At 36.1% G+C, this 24662-nt stretch overlaps 1 protein-coding gene across 6 annotated transcripts in view; it reads right to left on the bottom strand.

The window, feature by feature from the left end:
- The window catches only part of ADAMTS20 (ADAM metallopeptidase with thrombospondin type 1 motif 20), a 167365-nt gene that overhangs the window by 94573 nt on the left and 48130 nt on the right, over positions 1-24662 (bottom strand). For 4 of the 6 annotated variants that reach the window (XM_032421117.1, XM_032421115.1, XM_032421120.1 and 1 more), the window contains exons 8-15: positions 16887-16992; positions 14911-15057; positions 12749-12890; positions 11224-11328; positions 6186-6331; positions 4792-4973; positions 4558-4694; positions 2280-2397 (exon numbers count right to left, since the gene is read on the bottom strand). In XM_032421117.1, coding sequence (XP_032277008.1) covers positions 2280-2397; positions 4558-4694; positions 4792-4973; positions 6186-6331; positions 11224-11328; positions 12749-12890; positions 14911-15057; positions 16887-16992 — 1083 coding nt within the window. Of the gene's footprint in view, positions 1-2279; positions 2398-4557; positions 4695-4791; positions 4974-6185; positions 6332-11223; positions 11329-12748; positions 12891-14910; positions 15058-16584; positions 16718-16886; positions 16993-24662 lie in introns of those variants that run through there. The other 2 variants (XM_032421121.1, XM_032421118.1) reach the window with 2 other exon arrangements.

Raw genomic sequence — 24662 nt, 5'->3', positions numbered from 1 at the left:
CTGCAATATAATTTTATACATGTTAATTTTCATAAGCTGATGGCCCAGAGGCTATTATGGCTGAATGACTGCAAACATTGAATAGCACAGACTTAATTTCATTTTATCTTTCAAAAATGATACAGTGTTTTTACTCTTTTTGAATCAACGCATTACACAATTACTAAAGATTGAGGAAAAAATGGTTGTCTAGAAATATACAGTCTGGAATCCTTAAGTATACTTATTTTTTCTTCTAAAATTCTAAATATAGAATGAGAATGGAGTTAATATTACAGTTCCTGAGATATTTAAGAATACATTCATTTTTAAATTTAACACTAATACTTTTAGATTTTATACTTCACAGTGGGGAAAAAATAGAGGATTTCAAATGTTATTCACCAATCCAAAAGATATCAAAATAGTTAGTCATTGTGCTATGTTTACACAGAGATTCAGTGAACAGCAAAATAACAAAAGTTAATAACATTTTTTAAGCTTTTCATTTCTAGTGTAAGCAGGAATTCCTATAGCTACCCCCAAATTTTACATTATTTTCAAAAGTCTACTAACAAATTGTCATGAGAAACGTAAAGCGTTTATGTGAAGGAAATGAAAATAGTATTTCTATTTTATAAGACCAAATTCAACAACACTGGCAGTGCTTGAAAGATGAGGAAATACTACATATTAAACAAAAAAGAATGTTTCCCCTACACTACACTCATTACATAGTTTTCCAAATAATATGATTTTAAACAGCAATTTTGCTCTAGTGATTATTCTAAGTTGTTCCTTTTCCTTAGTTTTTCCTTCTATTTAATACACGAGTAAAAGGAGTTGTATGAGTTTTTCTTGTACACTAACTTTGATAAATATGTAATGAAATTAAGAGAAGTTTTAAAAAAGGTTAAATTTTCAGCCCTGATGTGAGATTACTTTGTATGTTTTTAGAGTGCTTTATACCCCTTTAAGGCATCACATTTTAAATATAAAGTGATAAATGGTCTGCTAATTGTGATTACACTACATGCATATTGGTTGTAAGTCATCAGTCTACAAGAATTTTATGATTTTTTCACCATAAGATATTCCTACTACCTTCTATTTATGTCTTGCAGATACGGTTTTTGAAGAAAGCAATTCTTAGACATTACAAATGTGAAAGACAAAGGCTACCACCAGGGGGCAGAAATGTGCCAATGCTACTCTACAACCGAGTTTAGTATCTTTTTCCATTTGCAAACTGATTAATTCATAATACAATTTTGGCAAGGTTATATATTTGATCCTAACTTGGCACATGTGGTTTTAAATAGAAAAAAATGTTCTTCAGTGGATAGAGCCCAAGCTTCAATAAATGTGCCACTGTTTTTAACAAGGGATCAAATGTGCCATTGGTTTTAACAAGGGATCCCATGAAATAATGAATCCTAACTACAAAAATGTCATAGCTAGCAACTAAGATTCATAAGCGTCACCAGAGTATAAATGTAGTATACTTTTGATACAGATAAAAATATAAATTTTGTGTTTTAAATTATACTGCTTTAATTGAAGCAATTCATACTCACTTAACTGTGTTCAAACACATGTGAACATAATTTAAGGCTGACGAAACTGTAAAAAATACATTTTTCATTTTGCAAGGAAAGTTCTAAAGGACTACATTTGTTACCATACAAAGCAAAAGGTTTTCCTAGAAAAGTCTCAGAAGAGAAAATATCCGATACCTTCTCATATCATTTTTAAAGGAAAATGAATTCATGGCCAAATATCAGTTATATATATAATCCAGATACTTCCTGAAAAACCAAATAATTCCAAATCAACACTGAAATGGTCTCATCCTTCACCTTCAATCATTTTTAATATATCAATAAGAAATACAACAGCTAAGACAGGTTATAGAAAAAAGTGGTACAAATGATGAAAAGTAATTGAAAGCAAGTTTCCTGAAAAAATTATAAGTATATACATTTCAGATTACAGGAACAGCAATAAAGACTCTATTAATTGGGGAACTATGCAAACATCATTGTCAAATAGCACCGGATTTACTCTAATAAATGCACCTACTGTATTTTCAAGAATCAGATTTGCCTTTAGCAGATGAATTCATTGATTCAAGGATACATCTGGTATAATTTTTTATATTTAGGGATATAAAATATATTTCATTTTTAAATACTAAGGGTACAGAGAGGGCAAAACAATAAACCATTATTATGCCTTCATTATATACTCCATTATTATATCAAATATAAGGGAAAATTAAAAACAAATACACAGCTTACCATAATGAGCACTGTTGAAGACACCTGCCATTGTCCTGCATGAAGAGTTATCCCCACCGCATACTCCACATTTGTCTCTCTTGGCCTTGGAGTTTAACACGTGATCACAGCCAGCTTGCTTCAAAATAACAATGATTATAATCAGTATTATAAAAGTGACTAATTATAAGTACGATGCTTTTACAAACTTTTCACAAATATTCTTTCAATTAATGGGAGATTTGGTACAACAGAATTTTTCAGAATATCTACTGGTTTTGTTGTACATCAGTATTTTCACACACCTTTTCATCACATGGTTGAAAAAAGTGTTTGCAAAGGGTTATCCACATACCCCCCTGCATTAAAACCACATGGGATGGCATTTTAAAAGGCAGATTCCCAGATTTTCTGAATTAAAAATTCTTGGAGGTAAAAAAATAGGAATCTGCATTGCAACAAACATGGACAATAATTCCTATGTCCACTGTCCGTTTAAGCCATTCTTTAAAAAAATGTAATTCAGAGAGACAAAAAGTATGATTAGGTAAGTAACACATTTAAAAAAAACTTCAAAAAGATGTCTTTAATGATTTTTTTAACTCATGATCTTAGAACTCTGGGAATAAACTGAGTCTATTTGAAAATTTATTTCTCCAAAATTAATAACCAGCCTAGTAAGCTGTGTTTATGTCAAGAATGAATAACTGGATAAAGGCTGAAAGTGAATGGTTTGGTTCAGGGGTTTAAAAGAACAAGTGCAGTTCTCCATGCAGATACACTGCAATAACTCTTAGTTCTTTAAAATAACTCCTCTAAAGTTTCATGATCAGAAGAGAAAATTTCATAAGCCTCATTCTTTTATACACAAGGCGAATATTTCCAAAATGAATTTCAACGAGATGTTTTCTGAAAGTAATGTGCACCTATAAACTCAGATCATCATTGTTTTTCATTGTGTAGGACCTTGTGCTGTTAATTTAGATAAAACTTAAGTTTTCAGGCCACTGAGTACCCTTTTTCTAGTCTCTTGTTTCCTTTTCTTTGAACATCTCATTAGACCTTTGAGTGCAAAGCATTTTATCACCAGGTAACTGATAATAGATGTTTGGCTAAGAGAAAATTGGTGTCTTAACCCACGGAATGAGTTCATAATATTACATTTGTATTCTTTAGACGGAATTCATTATCCTAGTTCTCAAACTCACCATTTTTAAGAACACCTTCTGCAATGTGTGTGCTTTAATTCTGGGTCTCATCTACTTCTCACCTAGAATCCGAAGTGGCTGACCTATCTCCGATTCTCTCCTAACCCAGCATATTCTGAAGATTCTAACACGCAGATCAAATCACATCTCTCACTCAACTCCAAATCCTTCTGGGGACCTCCAGGACTTCAGAAAAAAGGTGCATTTAACAGCTAGCCCCTACGTCCCACCAGTCCTTTACTTCCTCACCTTTCTAAAACCTATTCATCCTCAATAACTAGCTCAAGCCTCACACCCTCCATGAACATTCTCTGAACCATTTACACACTTCCCCACAAAACACTCCTTCCTCATTATCACTACGCCACCTTGCTGATGACTCCATAGCCCTACATTTGAGTTGTTCACGTGTCCATCTCCCCTACAAATCTGTGACCACCTTGGAATTTATGGCTCTGTTGCAGTCTTTCATCCAGGTGACTAGAACAGTATTTAGTAGGTAACTCAGCGAATATCTGTTGAATATACCCAGGAAGTCAAAGACAAGGATGAAAAGAGGGAGGAAGGAGGGGTGCCTGGGTGGCGCAGTTAAGTGCCTGACTCTTGGTTTCAGCTCAGGTCATGATCTCAGGGTCATGAGATGGAGCCCCACATCAGGTTCCACATGGCATCTGCTTAGGTTTCTCTCTCCCTCTCCCTCTACCTGCCCTCCTCTCAAATAAATAGATGGTTAAAAAAAGAAAAGAAAAAAAAAAGGAAAAGAAAAGAGTGGGGGGAATATCATCACAAATCAATGGGGAGGGGTCACCAGGGAGGTCGCATTTGAAGTAGCCAAAGGACTTTACAACCCTGTGTCCCAATATTTTCTATCTTTTTAAGAATGATTAAATGATTAATGTTTCAAGAGTCACTCAGGATGACAGAAAGCTGCCTAGTAACAAGGTCTCCTGACCTTACTCCAAAAGAATGGGTGATAGCACTAAAGGGTGCTGCACTGGAATTCACAGGAATGTATTCTGAGGTAACAGAAGTAATATTTGGCGAGAGAAAAAGAATACTCTGACAGTCACGTTAAACCTGAGTTTACTTACCCGACAGAGGCCTTGGACACAGATGTCATTGGTTTCGGTTCCACAAGGAGTACCATCAGCAACCCTGTCCTTCAACTGGTAGAAGTTAGTGGTTCCAGCAACCCGACAATAGAGTTTACAGCGATCTTTTATGGCAACTGTAAGAAAAAGTTAAAATTGGGGCATACCATAAGACAGCTGTATGTTCCTAGGTCTCAAGAAATTTTTCCATCAAAAAATATTCTAACTACTTACTCCCACTGTATTTTGGAAGCCACCTCACATTAGGGGAAAGACCATTGATGTTGAAATGTTTACCATCAAAATCAGAGCACTGCTTCTCTCGAAAGTCTTGCTTGCCTTTTGGACATGAATCGGTATTACATGATCGAAATTTCATCCTGCGGCCCACACAGTACTTTCCTCCGTTTCTTGGCCTAGTCAAATTCATTACATTTTAAAGCACATCAGTACAATATTCTTTCTGCCATTTACTTCTAAAACTGTTCCATTCTGTCCCAGGATCTGGAAAACCACCTCTGTCCCACTGACACTTTTTAACAGAAGTACGTTACATGGTTCTTAAGCAATTCAATGGCTAATGAATTGTAAAAATACTCATCTTCGGGGGGACACTGTGGTCTGGAGGGCAGCAATGATAACTTATTCATGACTTGGTTAAGTCACAGGGAACTAATCATGGGAATTTGTTTTAAAACGTCAAAATAAAAAAAATAAAATAAAATAAAACGTCAAAATAGGGTTTGTTCATTTTGGGGGGGTTAAAAAAAAAAAAGACATAGTGAACCATAGATGATAAAGATGATACCATGTTAAAGAAATATATAGGCATCTTTGTTGTGTATATACTACTTATCACTCACTCCAAAGAGTTTAATGGTATTAATCTATATCCATCCATCTCTTTATTTCAACTTACGCTGGAAAATAAAAACTCTTTGTCAGCATTTTTTAAATATAAAGAGTTCTAGCATAATTTAGATATTCTGAAATTCAAATGAACTAAGTTATTTCAGAGTGTGTCCTATCTCTGCATTGAAAATTCTTTATTGCTTACCAATTTATATATCATAACAAAAGGGGAGTGGGGAGACATTTAAAAATCTTTATGGAATCTCTACATGCTTTGAAATATTTTGATGAGGAGGAAAATATGCTTCGTACTTATTCAAGCTAAACACACTGATGCATCTATAACATGAGAAGCAGAGAAAGAAAATAGGACATGTCAAATTACATAAAACAGTAAAAAAAAATGGGTAATGAAAATACATGTTTTATGCAGAAGAGCCAAGACATGTTTAAAGGAGCCAGGAATTTCAATGGAAACACAGTAAATGTAAAAATACCATTACAGTACTGTCATTTTTACAACTATTTCTCAAAGTTACACAATCAGAAAAAAAAACGATCCTATCTTAATTCATATTCTAAAGATTAAGCTGGTTAATATTTTTTTCAAGATTTGAATCTACCAAGGTAAGGTAAGATGGCTTAATGTATTCCAGAAGTTTTCTAAATCTCAGAAACTTACAGACTGACCTCCAGTTTAGAAGTGAATGAAACTGGTGTTTACCTTCTGGTGCCTTGAGATAATCTTAATTTACAGTGACATAAAAAAGACATACTCGGGGCGATTACAGAGCCTGGTTGTGCTTTTGATGCCACCTCCACATGTTCTTGAACAAGAGCTGTATGGTCCCCACGGTCCCCATTCACCATCGACAGGACGTGCTTCCATTTCTTTGTTTACACACAGCCCATGGTGGCAATGCTTTAAAAACAAAAACACAGAAAATGATTTGTACGTACCCAATTAGAATATCGGTAATTATAACGGCATAAATATCAACAAAGAAAATGTATACAACTGAAAGCACAATATTAATCCAGAAATGTGATTCCATTTGACAGTCATAAATATTTTCTGAATATCTGCTAAGTAACTGTAAAAAGATCTGTGGAATGAAGAAAGAACAGGAAATTTCCCTTGCCTTTGAGATTTTGAGTCTCATTGGTGGAGGGAAGACCTGCTGTATGGGTAAAGTGTAGTAAAATGAAAATTTAAGTGAATGATATAGATCTGTGATTCTGGTTTTCTATGCAAAGATGTGTATCACTCTCCCACTCTTTTAGCTAACTTTCTGCTTCATCTCATCCAAAGTCTCAGTGATCACTTTCTTAGTTCCATTAAGAAAACGGAAATGTACAGAAGAATCTGCTCACAATCTCCTAGTACTCCTGTTACCCACCTAACGGCACCTGTGCTCAGTACTCAGCCTTCCCACCTGTTAGTGCACATGAAAAATCAAGGATCCTATGGCAAGTCAATCCCTCTACCTGTGTACTTAATCCCAACCCCTCACTGCTCAAAACAGCACTGCAACAATTCTCCCATCTCTGCTACATCATCACTGTTCCAGTCACCGCTAGCTCAAAGCTAACAAAAAAGGACTCCATGCACTGTTGCCAGTCACTGTGAGTACAGAAATCGAAAGTTAGCATTTAGAAATGTTTATAGGATTTTGACAGTAATTTCATTGTTTGTCAAAGTTAATTTAAACGTTGGCTTATATTTGTTTTCATTGTGGCAAAATACACAAACATAAAATTTACCATCTTAACCATTTTTAAGTGTACAGTTCAGTGGCATTAAAACGCATTCACATTGTTGTGCAACCATCACCACCATCAATCCACACAACTCTTCATCTTCCCAAACTGAAACTCTATACCTTTGAAACAATTAATTCCCCATTCTCTCCCTCCCCCTGCCCCCAGCCCCTGGGAACCACCATTCTACTGTCTGTATTTGGCTACTCTATATATCTCATATAATTAAAATCGTGCATCATTTGTCTTTTTGTGACTGGCTTATTTCACTTAGCATACTGTCCTCACAGTTCATCCATGCTGTAGCACGTGTCAGAATTCCCTTCCTTTTAAGGCTGAATAATATTCCACTGTATGTGTAGATCACATTTCATTTATCCATTCATCCACGGATGGCCCCTTGGGTTACTTCCACCTCCTGGCTATTGTGAATAATGCTAATATGAACAGGAGTGTGCAGAGATCTCTTCAAGACTCTGTTGTCAGTTCTTTGGGATACACACCCAGAAGTGGTGCTGCTGGATCAGATAATTCTAGTTTTAATTTGAAGATCTGCCACATTGTTTTCCATAGAAAAATTTGGCTTACATTTCAAATGTCTTTTTTCCTTTTGTTTTCCTAGTCATTTTTATCATTTTGTAAAAGTATCAGTTTAAATTATCAGAAATTTTTAAAAAGACTGGTCCTTTACTAGAGATAATTTGAGAAGTACTCCACTAGATCATTCTCAATATACAAACATACTTATTTCCCCTCTTTATTTTTTAAGCATTTATTTTAGAGAAAGAGAGAGAGTGTGTGTGTGTGTGTGTGTGCGCACGCGCACACAAACAGGGTGAGGGGCAGAGGGAGAGAAATCCTCATGCAGACTCCCCAGTAAATGCAGAGCGTGATGCGGGCTCTATCCCTGAGATCATGACCTGACTCGAAATCAAGAGTCGTATGCTCAACCAACTGAGCCACCCAAGTGCCCTATTTTCCCTCTTTAAAAACAATATTCTTAGATCTCACTTTTCTCACTAGCTACTGTCCTGTTTCTCCTTGAATGAGCTGTCTGTGCTCACTGTCTAATGCTCAATGCCTGTGCTCTTACGGCCCCACCCTCCATGTATCTGCTCATGTGTACATCACCAGTGGCCAGTTCTGTCTGTCTGCCTTGATTTAGCAGTATCATTCTTCCTCATCCCCCTTGGTTTCTAGGGCTCGACTTAATGCTGGAATGTCCTGGGCTCAGATCTTGGTCCTTTATTCTTCCCTATCAACAATCACTCCCAGCCCAGATCCCTTTCCTGAGCTCTAGACTCACGTATACAGCTGCTTATGCATCTTCACTTTAATGTCTAATAAAAATTTCAGACATCATACCCAAAACTGAACTGCTGACCCCTCAAAATTCTGAGTTGATCTGAGTTGATTAGCTAAAAACAGTCATCTTACCTCTAACGGTTCACATTTAATATGTTAGTTAGTGATCTAATTCATTCAAAAACAAACAAACAAACAAAACTGACTTTCAATCATCACCCCAGTGACCCCAACTCTGGTGTAATCCATCATCTTCTCTCATCTCCATCACTGCCATGCCTCTCTAAGTAGATCTCCTGTTTCCAACCCTTGCCCCCTATAGTTTAGTTTCAACAGTGATCAGAATGGTCCTTTTCAACTTATATTTCAAAAACTGACTCACGTTAGGTGACTCCTCTGCTCAAATCCTTCAATTACTTCACTTTGAATAAATGCAAAGTTCTCACAATGGCTCGCAATGTCCTACGTAATAGTCCTCCAGTTACTTCCTATACTCTCTTCACCCCAGCCACAATGTCTTTCCTTGCTCTTCCTTGAACATTCCACCAATACTCCAGGATTTAGGAGCTTACCTGGTCCCTTTGCCTGGAGCTCACTTCCCCCATAATATCCTCCATAGCTAACTCCCTCACTTTCTTTAAGACAGCTCATTGGCAACTTCCCGTAAGATCTTTGACCACTACATTTTAAATTGTAATCGGCCCTATCCTACCACAAAACTTCCAGTCCTTTTCTTGTTCTATTTTTTCTTGTTCATGGCACTTATCAACTTTATGGTAGCATTATATTATTTGTAATATTGTAGTCTCCCCCTAGAATGTAAGCTCCATGAGGTCAGGGATCTTTTTTCTTTTGTTCACTGGTGTATCCTAATCACCTAGAATAGTGCCTGACATATAGTGGGCCCTTGATAAATCTTTGTCGAAAAAATGAATCCTATAACCAAGCTTATTAGCAGAAAAAATACTTTGTGCCCTCCATTAGAACAAATCATTCAAAATGAGAAAGCCATATTAGAAAATCTCAGAATAGAATGTACTATGTGCATGTAAATTTGGGGGGCATCTGCAGAAACATTTTAAATAATCCTTGAGCACTATTTCTGATAAATCCAAGAATGAAAAAAATAGAATATGACATTGTTCACCATGTACTAAATTAAGTCATTGTCAGGTGAGTTCCACCATATTTTCATGCAAATGGATTTACAACCACTTTTAAGTATTTAAAAGAGAGTGTTAAGGCAAAATATAGGACATTTATTTAAAATTTCTCTTGAATAAAAGGCCCCTCGAATATTGAAAATGGCTAATGCATAGGAGCTCACTATTTTCAATTAATAAAAAATAAGGAGTTTATATCTATCATGATCCAGATGTTTTTACCCCAAATGCCATTTCTGCTTTTAAACTACACAGGCTTTAAAGTAGGTCCCAGTATCTGAGCACATTTACCTTGAATTCCAACAAATCCAAGCCCTTCAAACCACCTCATTGGGGAATTATTCAAATGGCTAGTGAGCAAATGAAAAGATGCTCAAGACTGACAATAATCAGGAATACAAACTAAAACCACAATGATATTCCATTTTGCACCGAAAATGGCTATTATTCTGTTAAAAGATTAACTGTATCAAAAATTGGCAAGAAATACTGAGCAACTGGAACTTTCATACATTGCCTGCGAGAGTTTAAAATGATACACATATTAAAGATCAAACTTTAAAATTCAGTTCTAGTTCCAAACTATGAACTGAAGAAGTCCACTAGAATTTTGGCCCTAAAATAATTTGGGTGCTCAACCATTTCAGAGTACTTCAGCTTCTGCAAAAATTGCTGAAGTCCCAGATACAACTTAAATATTCAATTCATTTGTGATGCAAGCTATATTCATGGAAAACACATGCCTTTTGATGGAAGGCATCAGAGACAAGGGTAGTAAGTACAAAACACTTCAAAAAGCAACAGCTGGTAAAGCACAAGGTCAGCTAGTGAACCCATCTCAAGTTTCTACTTGTGGAGTTAACAAAAGAGGCAGTACTCGCTAACCCATCACCAAGCAAGTTCTCCATTTTTTCTGAGGTAGCTCAGAAAAGGCGTGGAACAGACTAAAACTTATTCAGTGCAGACAACACTGGCTACGAAGGCCAAAGGAAGTTGCCTTCATCCTGAAGCACCAAGTACAACCTGACTTCATCCTTACATATTTATCACGCCGATCCCTATCACTCAGCATCATGTTTGCAAATTTAGATTAGTTCACGCTGATGTTAGAATGGTAAAAGTGTTGGTAAAAATGTTTTGGCAATTTTAAGGGATATATTTTAAGACATTTACAACCAATAAATATCTGAAGAAGCCACTTAAAACTTTCAATTATACTTAACTGAATTTTATGGGAAAAAATGTATACAATGGTAACATCCTTGAATTTGGGGAAATTGCTGAAATATTAGGACCTTTATGTCTATACTCACTCTTAACAAGTCTATAATATACTTAGATAACTATCCATGTAGTTACCTATATAACTGTAACTTTAACATTCATCTGCTAGATCTTGAAAAAAAAAAAAAAGGGTGAAATTAAAAATTCAATTCGCTTGACTGTGTACTACATCGAACCAACATGGCAACATTGATTCACTAGCACAGCAAGAGTTGACGAACAATGAAGAGCGTCGAAATGCAGAGCAATCACATCCTTGGATAATCTCTTGATACAAGACTCACCCTTCGAGAAAACCTACCATCCCAGGACCACAGTTTGTCCCATCTGCCAGGGGCATGTGCTGAGTGCGACAGCCCTTGTGCACTCCTTCTGCGCTCGTGCACCAGAGACGTCTGCATTGCTTCTGCAGGGAAACAAAAAGCAGGCAAGAGTAAAAGAACATGACAACCACCGGATCGATTTAGTGCAAGGCATTTGTTTATACATTGAAATTACAGGTTTCATGGTTTCATGGTCAGAGCTAGAAATAATCAGCAAAAGAATCTTTAAGTTCTAGTCATCGATTTACCTCTACACACACAAAATGGCAATGTTTACTTTCTAAGACCTTTTAGATTTTCATCATACATTGAACAATGGGAGAGAGAAATTAGGGTGGAAATATTCACAATTATGGGAGACATTTTTCTCTTCGCAAGACATTCTTCTAAAGAACTTTTTGTTGTTAAAATGTTATTCATAATGAGTTTCCAAAAGCCTCTTTTGATAAGATGATAGAATGTATGAATAATGTGCATAGAAATACTGTATAATGTACTGGTTTCCTACTTTGTGAATATAATGCATACTTTCAACTTTTGAACAAAGGGTTCTCAAGTTTTCACAAGAAACAAAATCCACAGAGGTTCACGGGAGCTATACCCAAGATAATTCTCTTCTTTTTCTGAATTTAAATCCAAAGTTTATTTAGTGTGTAAGTCAGGTAAAAAAGAAATGTATCTTTAAAAAAAATTTTTTTTAAGTTAAATCTTCCCTCCTCCATAGTGGATATTTAAAAGCTTAGTAACATTTTTTATTATAAGTTTAAGATTTTAAAAACAATACTACTATGCGGAATATGCTTTGCCTATCTCTGCACTTACTGTTTTGTTACTATCATTCATTCATTCATTCATTCATTCAACGAGCATTTAGTTTGTGACACCTAGTTTGTGGCAGATCCTGAACACTGGGGATACATATTTCAATGAGTGAATGAGGCTGCATTCCTGGTCCAATGATCGTCATGACCTAGGAGTATATCTGACCTATGAAAAATCCTTTAAGTTGTAAAATAAGAGTTTAGTGATAACTAAACAACAGGCCCTAAATTCCGTTTCTATGGATTCAAATCTATGTTAATTAAAATGTAGTCTATTAAGTTCCCTGAGCCTTTAATATAACTCATTATCAAGACACTTAAATTTTCTCCCCTACCCCAAAAAATAGTATTTGAATGTAAATATTTGAATGCTTCTAATTTTCAATAACCTCTCAGTGTCTATTTTTTAAATGGGAATACTTCACATAGGATTTTGTGAGGGTTAATGAAGATAATTTTTAAGTACTTAACACAGTACATGGCATATAATAAGTACTCAATTTTAGTTTCCTTTTTAACCCCTTTCTGGCAAACAGCAAATTTCTCAGACTTACAAACTTCTAAGATACATTTAGTTCACCTTCTGTTCAAGAGAATAAATGTACATTTTTGAAATATATTCTAACTATAACTTTGTAGTTTTCAAAAAAAAAAAAAAAAAAAAGGACAGAATTTTTCTTACCAAGTAGGGACATACTTGTGATCCAGGACCAAACATAAGTTCACATTGCTTGTTTACATCATACATTAATCCAGGAAGTTGTGAAGACAGATCATACATTCTCCCATTTGGTTTGTCAAGAAGGCATTCCCCATGACCAGTACTGTACCAATGACCAAAAATATTGTGACTATATATGGATGTATAAGATTCTTTGTCACATTTACTGTGTTCTACACTTTCAAAAAGAGTATCAGTATTTTTTCATAATTTAAAAACCAATTCATATCAAAGTCAGGAAGAAAACCTCACAATTCACAAAGGACTTTTAAGGTGTTTGTTCTCATTTGAGCCCCACAACTGCTTTGAAGATACAATTTTTAAAAAGAACAAGGACAAATTCATCAGAATTTATGAAACCTATTCATATAACCACTCTACACTTTTGATCTATTTTGTTGCCCAATAGTAATGCCTTATATTTAATGCCCAAATTGTCAAGATGTTAAAAGTTTTCAAATCATTTGAGAAAGTACATTAATAGTTCTAAACAACAAAACAAAGGAATTTCAGTAAGTGTCATGTTGTCTCCACTTTAAAAAGGTAGAGTTTGCGTTTTGGTTCTACCACTTCCCAGGATGCACGGCTCTGGACAAATTAACTTCCCTGAGACTGAGTTTTTCTCATCTGTATTAACAGTGACACTATTCACCTTAACAGTTTCTATTAGAGTATATGTATAAAGGACTTAGAAAAGTGGTAAATAGCAGGGGAAATGTGTGTTCATTACTCCTAGTTTGTAATGCAGTATCTAGTGTCTAGGAAACTGAAAATGCTCAACCATTCCAATTGGGTTAAAAACAATTTGTTCCAAAAAGGTAGAAACAATTTGTTTCATTGCCATAATTTAAAAATTTAGAAATTTTTACTGGCTACAAAGACATTAAATTTTGTCTAAAAATGAACATATAAATTAAAAAATATATATATATTTTAAAATTCCCATTGTAGAGAATCCCATTAACCCCTTTCAAAAATAAGCACATCCATTGGTACTGTTAATCAATAACTCAATTAGCCGTTGAACAAAGCTATATGGAAGCACGTATAGATCAGCAACCATGTATTATGCTTTTGCTTATTCTTTTAAAGATTTTTATTTATTTGACAGAGAGAGAGCGAGAGCAGGAACACAAGCAGGGGGAGTGGGAGAGGGAGAGGGAGAAGCAGGCCTCTCGCCGAGCAGGGAGCCAGATGTGGGACTCAATCCCAGGACCCTGGGATCATGACCCGAGCTGAAGGCAGACGCTTAACGACTGAGCCACCCAGGTGCCCCCGGGTATTATACTTTTAAATTAACTCCCCATACAAGGATAAATAATCACTGATAATTTGGAGATGTATTTATGAACATATATTCCAAAGCATGGTTACATTCATTCCCACAGTTCTCATAAGTAGAGGTAAACAGAAACTGCATAGATCGGGGATTATAATATGTAGAAGAAATGAATATCATATTTATACAAAAAAAAATTCCCTGGAAAGAGCTTGGCCTTGCCTTTTGGCAACTTTCAGTAACTAGGATAGAAATACCATTTGAATAAAAGTGGGAAGTAAAGAAACCTGGTGGGAGATGGAGAGACGAGGCAAGAAAAATCTGGATCTGTTTCCTTTCTTCAGACCTAGGAAAATCCTCCAAAAGAATATGTAAACACATAGACTCCACATCTCTCTGGCTGTACAGAGCTATTTGGAATGTGCATAGTTTGACTTCAGCTATCGTCTGTCCTTCAAAGACACCTCAAACATGAGCTACTCAAACTCCTCTCAAAATACTACCCAGTAGCTTCTGAAAAAATGCAAACATACACAAGGAAGCTGTGAATCTCAGTAGGGCTCCCCTCGAAAAGGGGTGATCCTAATAGAGCACCTAAACTGTTAAAAAAAAAAAAAAAAGATAGCTAGGTCTGACCTGTCCCCCTCCTAAAATATTTTAGGAGTGAAATATGTATATACAGCTCTTTCCTTTTTTAAAAAACACATTTGTACAAAGTACACGTAAATTTAAACAGAAAAACTAAACAGAAATTGAACCACTTTAAAAGAACATATAAATTTCAAGTTCTATAGTCTAATAAAGGTTTCATTATTTAAATAAAGTAACATAATTTCAGACTTACTCTAGGAATTCAGTGATATATTTCTGACTACATTTTGACCATGTCCAAGGACTTGTGTGGTAATTTAAAGTTGGAGCCATTACATGATATTGATGTTTAATTCCAGTTTCCTTACATTTAAAACTATCATCATGTGGAACATTAAATCTAAAAATAAAAACAAACACTTAAAAAAAGAATATGAAAATATGAATACAACATTAATAACAGATCTCTTACCCTTATAAGGTAAAATACAGATAAATCCAATCACATCAAAATTTATACTCTTGATCTCTCCCATAAAGCATTATAAAACCAAGGTTATCTTCATGTTCAGAAGCACATGATCTGAGAAACAGCAGATTATAACTTTGATTGGTAGCACAGTCTGCTGATTTGGTATGTGAGTCCAAACAATCAAAATATGTGGACTCTGGCTCACCTCACCACGATATGGATACAGCATTCACATAAACACTTGCAGGTTTCAGCATGCATATCCTAAGAGATGTGTGTAGGTAGATTACATAAAAGTGATACCACACTAGTTTGCAGATCACTATTACTACAGTATCAAAACTTCTTTAATCCCTAATTCCTTATCATTCTATAGTATCCATCCGTTTTATATGAAACAGCCTCAGTACTGTTTCTGGTCTATACTCAGTAAGTGATTATTGATTGAACTGGAATAACAAAAATGTTCCTAAATCAAATCTTCCTAAGAGCAGGATATTAAATAATCAGCTGGCCAGCAACAGAGCCTATGCATTCTTTTGAGGACCTAAGTATGAACTTACATTTAGAAGGAACACTGAAACCACCTAGCTCAGCTCTTTGCCTGCTGAGATTTGTACTTAAAAATCAGTCCTTTAATTAAACTACTTACCCATATTCTAAAGACACCTAAAGAGTTTTTCAGGAAGAAAATAAATGGCTAAGATGCTAGTCTCTGCAAGAACAGTTTTCCATTAGTTAGTAGCCTTGGAAACCAGCTAGTAGTGCTTCCCAGATGTTGCTGCTAGACAGCGACAGCCCCCAGGTAAGCTCCTGAGCCTCACCCACTTCAACAATTTGCGTGTGCACCTTGCTGACAATCATGAAACATAATCGTGCTAAAAGGGAACTGAAGACGCACTAGTTTAATAAAAATGATTTCCACTTGAAATTATTCCTGTTGAATACTCTAATGATGTAAGGCATGACCAGGAAAAGAAAATGTAGTCAAACTAAGAGAGGCAACTCTAGCCTCGATTCCTTATTAGCATATAAACAAGAAATCCCAGGAGTGCTGGGGGTACACATATGGAATCCCTTTCAGAGGATGAGTTTGTAGGGGTTTCTGACTTTCCATGGGAGCTCCGAGGCTATCACAGGGAATCATGGCCTCCATTCTTAGAGCATAGAACCCCAGTAGAATTTTTTAATAATGCAGGAACAGATAGAACCCCTCATTTTTACAAAAAAAAAAAAAAAAAAAAACAAAACCAAAACCAAAGAACAACAACAACTATGAAGCTGGAGAAATAACTTTAAAAAAATCTTTTAATGATTAAGAAATTCCCACATGCCACATTCTCTGCTGGGGCTCTGAGCTATAAGAGCAACGAGTTGGTATTACAAATATTATCGGGAGTTCCCCAGAACCAGAAGCCCCTGCAGGCCCTCCCATAAGATGGAAGAGGACAGTACCTGGTCATGTATGGGATAACAAGGGATAGAGGCCAGAAGTGCTTGTCATGTAATCCAATACAGTAAATGAAATAAAAGAATTCCCAAGTTCTAGTTCTTTGCTTAGTCTGTTGATCTGTGCAGCCTGTCTGACCTAACATAGATCACAAAAGAGCCAGAGTTAGCATTTCAGGGATGAAAATTACACTAACAATATTTTTAAAGACATAAAGCTGCTAATTACTCAATTGAAGATGGAATTTTAGGCATTCTGTGCAATGATTAATAGAAAGCACATTACTGAGGTAGCAGAAGGTACTTACACATGCCCAAGCTCATGGGCTATGGTAAAGGCAGCACTGAGTCCATTTTCTTCACTAATAGAGCAGCTCCGTAAAGGATCACACAGGGTACCTAATTCTGCTAAACCTGAAAAATTTCATGTTTGTATTTCAAAATGGGAAACATCAAATCATAAAGAACTAATTATTTTTTTATTACATTCGTTAGCTACTATATAGTACATCATTAGTTTTGATGTAGTGTTCAACGGTTCATTAGTTGCGTATAACACCCAATGCTCATCACAACACTTACCCACCTTAATACCCATCACCCGGCTACCCCATCCCCCCACACCCCTCCCTTCTGAAACCCCTTTTGTTTCCCAGAGCCCATAGTCTCTCATGGTTTGTCTCCCTCTCTGATTTCTTCCCATTCAGTTTTCCCTCCCTTTCCCTATGGTCTTCTGTGCTATTCCTTATGTTCCCCATATGAGTGAAACCATATGATAATTGTCTTTCTCTGCTTGACTTATTTCACTTAGCATAATCCCCTCCAGTTCCATCCATGTCGATGCAAATGGTGGGCATTCATCCTTTCTGATGGCTGAGTAATATTCCATTGTATATAGGTACCACATCTATAAAGAACTAAATGTTAAAGCATTTACTATTGCCATTACTACTACTTAGAAAGGGATGCAGAGTTGGCTGTTAATATCACAAATATTTTATAAGGTAAGGTGAAGGAAAAAAGAACAGAATGATTTATCTGCAGTTGAAATCTTTTTACCAATTCCTGGATTCTTTTACTGGAGAAAATAACCCAAAATATGGGGTGAATAATTGTTTAAAAAAAGGAAGAGGAAAAAAGTATTTGTTACAGGAAGGATGAAATTTTAGGCAACATTAGTGTGGATACTAGAAAAGGCAATGAATGTTTAAATTGGTAACAGAATATAGAAAATAGCACAGAACACTATAGATTAATGAATTTGCTTTAATATTTAAAGTTTTGAGGCAGTATACAATTATGTACTTATAATTAAATGAGTGATTATATGTTAAGTGCATAGAATAGCACCTGGCATCTGATATATGTTAAATAAAATGATTCACTTATTTAAGGCATCCAATAATTTTGAAAATATTTTAGAAAATGTATCCTCTTAAGATCTATTCACTCTTTAATATAAAGAATATCATGCAATGCCAATATGCTGCTGAAAGATACAGTATGAACGGACTGGACAGCAAAGACAAAAATTACAGCTGGTAGAGTCTTTAAAATAATCTAGAATAAGAAATTGAAAATAAATGTTCCTTACAACAATCCATAGTCCATCAACTCAGTTGGCATTTATTTACCTTAATAGCATAGTTTCTGCTACTATTTTCCTTCAGTATTTTCTTGTAAATTATCTGCTCTCCTAGGACAATTCCTTTCATTAAAAAGCATTTTTCATATATAGCCAGTTGCTTACTGGAAAGTTTTTGCATTTAGAAATTTCTTAATATAGAGTAGACCTGTATCAACTATTGTGCTTTAGCTCTATACTCCTCTGTATTCTTTCATTCATAAAACTTAAAAGCATGGACATTTTCCTAGCATTAAGGTAAATTTCCTAACAATGAGAATGTTTTTGTTGTGCTTTAAAAAACTTTGAACTGAGGATCTAAAAATGCTGGAAAAGTTCAGACTAACAAGTTCAATCACCAATACTTTTTTAATTTTAATAAACAAAACAAAAAGTATTTGCTCTCTTTCTGAACGCACAGCCAAAGGGATGGCTTGGGCAAAGGTCCCCCCCAAAAGCATTTTCTTAGAATCAAGGCCAAAAATGAGCAAGGAAAAAAATATTATTTAACAGTGTGCTATCCCAAGAATGAGAGAATTATTGTTTTCCTAAAGTATGACTTTCTACTTGTATGTGCACTTAGTCAATTTTAGTCAATTTTATATTTCTCCTTTAGTAGAAGTTAAAACTAAACACATTTTTATTGAATATCTTGCTATTCCCGTGTCACCTTTAGTATTTTCAATCTGTTAAAAATGGCTCAATTTCCATCTATTCATTTTCAGGACTATGTAGATATTTCAAACAAAATATTAACTCTATTATCACCCAAGTTTTGTTTCATGCTTTAAGGGACTATATTCCAAGCTAAATGTTTTAATCACATAACAGAGTTATGGAAGTATGTATTGTATATGATTAAAGACCCAACTCAAATATGCCCATAAACAGACAAGAACAACAACAAATCAAAGTGAATATATAACATGGCACCAGGTAGCTAATTGATGGTTTGTGCCTAAATTCATTCAAGCTGATATTGGGTTCTATAAAAGTGGTCAGTCAGAGACACAATAAAGTAGGATGGGCCCAAATCTGATACAGGTTCCCTGTGTTTGGAAGTTCAAGAAACTGCACAATCACCCAATCTAGCCATTTTAAAGAATGAAAATCATTTTCAACATACTTTGCAAAAAGGGCTCAGAGACTGGGACAATGATATCTACAGAAGATAACATATAGCAAGATACCTAGTAATTTTTCCACCTATTTTAGAAGAGAAAATAAAATACTAATACTTGTGTTAATATGAGTTGTGCAGCCTTAGGCAAATTATTTATTCTTATCTATGAAACTGAAAGTTGTTCTTACTTCATAGGTTTGCTGTGAAGATTAAATGAGTTAAATCACATAAAACCTTACAATAGTGTAAGATACACAGTAAGCACTCCAGATAGGTCAGCTATTATTATCATTACCCTAACGAATGATTTCAGGGGTGCCTGAGTGCTTCAGTGAGTTAAGCATCCAACTTCAAAAAGTTAAATTATTCATAAGCATTACATATTATTAACAGACATGTCAATATTATTAAGGATCAAATCTCAAAAGACATACAAATTGTCAACAAATATATGAAAAAATGCTCAATATCACTAATCATCAAGGAAATGCAAATCAAAACCACACTCCACACCAGTTAGAATAACTGTCATCAAAAAGACCAGAGATACGGGGCATCTAGGTGGCTCAGTTGGTTAAGAGCCCAACTTTGATTTTGGCTCAGCTCATGATCTCAGGGTTGTGAAATCAAGCCTCATATTGGGCTCCGCTCTGGGCATGGAGCCTGCCTAAGATTTTCTCTCTCCATCTGTCCCTCCCCCTCTCTCTCTCCCTTAAAAAAAAATGCTTTCAGGGAAGGAAGAACAAAGCTGGAGGTTTCATAATCCCAGATTTCAAACTATATTACAAAACTACGGTAATCAAAAGAGTATGGCACTGGCAAGTACACACACACACACACACACACACACACACACACACACACAGATCAACAGAATAGGATAGAGCCCAGAAATAAACCCACACTCTTATGGGCAATCTATGAGGAGGCAAGAATATGAAATGGAGAAAAGATAGTCTCTTCAGTTTTCCAAAGAAGACATCCAAATGGCCAACAGACACATGAAAAAGTTCAATATCGCTCGGCATCAGGGAAATCCAAATCAAAACCTCAATGAGATACCACCTCACACCAGTCAGAATGGCTAAAATTAACAAGTCAGGAAATGACAGATGTTGGCGGGGATGCGGAGAAAGGGGAACCCTCCTACACTGTTGGTGGGAATGCAAGCTGGTGCAGCCACTCTGGAAAACAGTATGGAGGTTCCTCAAAAAGTTGAAAATAGAGCTACCATATGATCCAGCAATTGCACTACTGGGTATTTACCCCAAAGATACAAAAGTAGGGACCCGAAAGGCTATGTGCACCCCGATGTTTATAGCAGCAATGTCCACAATAGCCAAACTGTGGAAAGAGCCAAGATGTCCATCAACAGATGAATGGATAAAGAAGATGTGGTATATATATACAATGGAATATTATGCAGCCATCAAAAGGAATGAGATCTTGCCATTTGCAACGACGTGGATGGAATTGGAGGGTATTATGCTGAGCGAAATAAGTCAAACAGAGAAAGACATGTATCATATGACCTCACTGATATGAGGAATTCTTAATCTCAGGAAACAAACTGAGGGTTGCTGGAGTGGGGGGTGGGGTGGGAGGGATGGGGTGACTGGGTGATGGACACTGGGGAGGGTATGTGTTCTGGTAAGCGCTGTGAATTGTGCAAGACTGTTGAATCTCAGATCTGTACCTCTGAAACAAATAATGCAATATATGTTAAGAAAGAAAAAAAGAAGAAGAAGAATGTAGCAGGAGGGGAAGAATGAAGGGGGGGAAATCGGAGGGGGAGAAGAACCATGAGAGACGATGGACTCTGAAAAACAAACTGAGGGTTCTAGAGGGGAGGGGGGTGGGAGGATGGGTTAGCCTGGTGATGGGTATTGAGGAGGGCACGTTCTGCATGGAGCACTGGGTGTTATGCACAAACAATGAATCATGGAACACTATATCTAAAACTAATGATGTAATGTATGGGGATTAACATAACAATAAAAAAAATTAAAAAAAAAAAAAAAGATAGTCTCTTCAGTAACGGTGCTAAGAAAACTGGAAAGCTAGGGTGCCTGGGTGGCTCAGATGGTTAAGCGTCTGCCTTCGGCTCAGGGATCGAGTCCCACATTGGGCTCCCTGCTCCTTGGTAGCCTGCTTCTCACTCTCTCTGTGTCTCTCATGAATAAATAAATAAAATCTGAAAAAAAAAAAACTGGAAAGCTACATGCAAAAGAATGAAACTGACCACGTCCTTACATCATACACAAAAATAAGTTCAAAATGGATTAAGGACCTAAATGTGAGATTTGAAACCATAAAACTCCTAAATGAAAACACAGGCAATAATCTCTTAGATATCAGCCTTAGCAACATGTTTATGGACATGTCTCCTGAGGCATGGGAAACAAAAGCAAAAGTAACTATTGGGATTACACCAAAATAAAAAGCTTTTGCACAGCAAAGGACTCCATTAGTAAAATGAAAAGGCAACCTACTGAATAAGAATATTTGCAAATGATATATCCAACAGGAATTAACATCAAAAATATATAAAGAACTTAACTCAAAAAACAATCCAATTAAAAAATGGGCAGAGGACCTGAATAGACATTTTTCCAAAGAAGACGTACAGATGGCCAACAGACACATGAAAATATGCTCAACATCACTAATCGTCAGAGAAATGCAAATCAAAACCATAATGAAGTATCACCTCACACCTCAGTCAAAATGGCTGGTATCAAAAATACAAGAAATAATAGGAGTTAGCAAGAATGTGAAGAAAAGGGAACATTCATGCACTGTTAGTGGAAAGGTAAACTGGTACAACCACTGTGGAAAACAATATGGAGGGTGCTCCAAAAATTAATAGAAATACCGCATGACCTAGTGATTTCCATTACTGGGTATTTACCCAAAGAAAACAAAAACACTAATCCAAAAAGATATACATACCCTTATGTTTACTGCAGCATTATTTACAAAATAGCCAAGATATGGAAGCAACTTGTATCTGTTGAAAGGTGAGTGGATAAAGAAGCTGTGGTGTATATATACAATGGAATATTACTCGGCCATAAAAAATAAAATCTTGCCATTTGCAACAATATGGATAAACCTAGAGTGTATTATGCTAAGTAAAATAAGTCAGAGAAAGAGAAATATGATAGGATTTCACTAATATGTGGAATCTGAAAAACAAAATACTCTTCAGTACAGAGAACAAACTGGAAGTTGCCAGAAGGGAGGTAGATGAGGGGATGGGTGAAACAGATGAAGGGGGATCGAGAGGTACAAACTCTCAGTTATAAAATAAGTCACAGAGATGGTAAGTACACAGCATAGGGAATACAGTCAATAATATTGTAATAACATCTTAAGGTGACAGTGACTACACTTATTGTGATGAGCATTGAGTAATGTATAGAATTGTCTAATCAGTATGTTATACACCTGAAACTAATGTAACATTGTCAGTTATATTTCAGTAAAAAATAAAAATGTTATGAAAATTTAAGCTAATAAATTTTACTAATAACAGTGAAATATCTAGTAAGTAGTGCTTTTTAAATACATTCAAGAAGATAAAAAATATAGTCTGATTACCACTGGAGAAATTAGTTAAAAATTTTTCCCCAAAAACCCCATAAAACAAAACAAAACCCCATGAAACAGATGGTTCACTAGGTGGGATCACCTAAGCTTCAAGATATAGATCATTAAAATATTCTATAAAATCTTCCAGAGAATAAAAAAAATAGTATACCCTGACCAGTTCTAAAAGGTGAATAAAACCTGGTATCAAAATTAGACACATATGATAAAAGGTCACTCATTCCTGAAAATACATCCATGGAATGGAATCTAACAGTTAAAAAGAAATTCCTCATCGAGATTGGTATAACATTAGAAAATCTATAAAAGGAATTTGTTATTTTAAGTAAATACTCGTATCAATGTCTGCAAAAATAAAACCATTTAAGAAAAGAAAGCACATGCCTGGGCAAGGGGGAACTGAAGGAGTAGGAGAAACCTGAGCTCATTTCCTCCCACAGACACATCAAGCCTGCAGCTACATACAGAGGAACTCCCTAAGAACAAACTGAAGACTATTGGAACAGCAATTCCAAAGCTAAAGATATTAAGAAAAAGCCACATTGAGAAGAGTAGAAGGGGCACTGATAACAGGCTTACTGGGAACCAAATTCCTAGGAAGGCAACCCACAAGCAGGAGGAATATCACAGGTACAGGGTTCCTTCCGGAGGAGTTAGGGTTTCAAGCACCACATCAGGCACTCCCTCCCACCTGGAAGATAGGCACCAGGAAGATGAGCCTCCTTGTCTGGCTGTGAAAATCAGCAGGACTCCAGGAGAGCTAGAGGGTAATAGAAAATGGAGACTCTGCTCTGAAAGGACCCACACACAATCTCACTCACTCTAAGACCCAACACAGAGGCAGCAGTTTGAAAAGCACCTGGGCCATACATGAAGGAGATTTTGTTTACTAACTTTAGGGCATGTGCCAAAGGGGCAGGAATCTGTAGGAACTTTCTCCAGGAACACAAGCTTTGGGGGGCAATATTTCCTAGCTGTCCTTCAGCCTAGTGTAGGATGCTAGCCCTGTCCAACAGCACAACTACAACAGTTGGAACCAATCGCACTGGGTTCTAACCATACTGACCAGCACACAACAGCAACCAGTCCTATCAGTCAGCCATATCAGGGGCCAGCCCACTCACTAGTGTGCCCATGGCATGGAGAGCCAGGCATTATAACCATCAGACTACAGGCCAGCCTCACCCACTGGTGCACCCACAGCAGTTGTAGACTAAACAGTAGAGTGCATGCACTTCACACAAAGGACACCACCAGAGCACCTAGTTCTAGTGACCAGAGGGACTATACTTCTGGGACACACAGGATGCCTTCTACAAAAGGACAATACCTTTAACACCAGCAGATGCAGCTGACCTACCTAATACACAAACACAGAAAGTCAGACAAAATGAAGAGACAGAAATATTTTCTAAGCAAGAGAACAAGACAAAACCTCAGAAAAAGAACCAAATGAAATGGAGATAAGCAACCTACCAGATAAAGAGTTCAAAGTAATGGTCACCAGACTTCAGAGTAGATGAACTCAGAACTTCAACAGATAAAAAAATATACCAAGGCACCTGTCAAAACTGAAGAATAACTGAAATGAAAAATACAGTAAAGGGAATCAACATATTAGAGGATGAAGAATTAATCAGAAATCTGGAAGACACAGTAGTGAAAATCATCCAAGCTGAACAGCAAAAGAAAACAGAACTTAAAAACTGAGGATAGGTTAAGGGG

This window comes from Phoca vitulina, unplaced genomic scaffold, assembly GCF_004348235.1.
Source record: "Phoca vitulina isolate PV1807 unplaced genomic scaffold, GSC_HSeal_1.0 scaffold23, whole genome shotgun sequence".
NCBI classification, from domain to species: Eukaryota; Metazoa; Chordata; class Mammalia; order Carnivora; family Phocidae; genus Phoca; species Phoca vitulina.
Note: the sequence above shows the minus strand (reverse complement) of the source record. Positions and strands in the feature narration are given on the sequence as shown.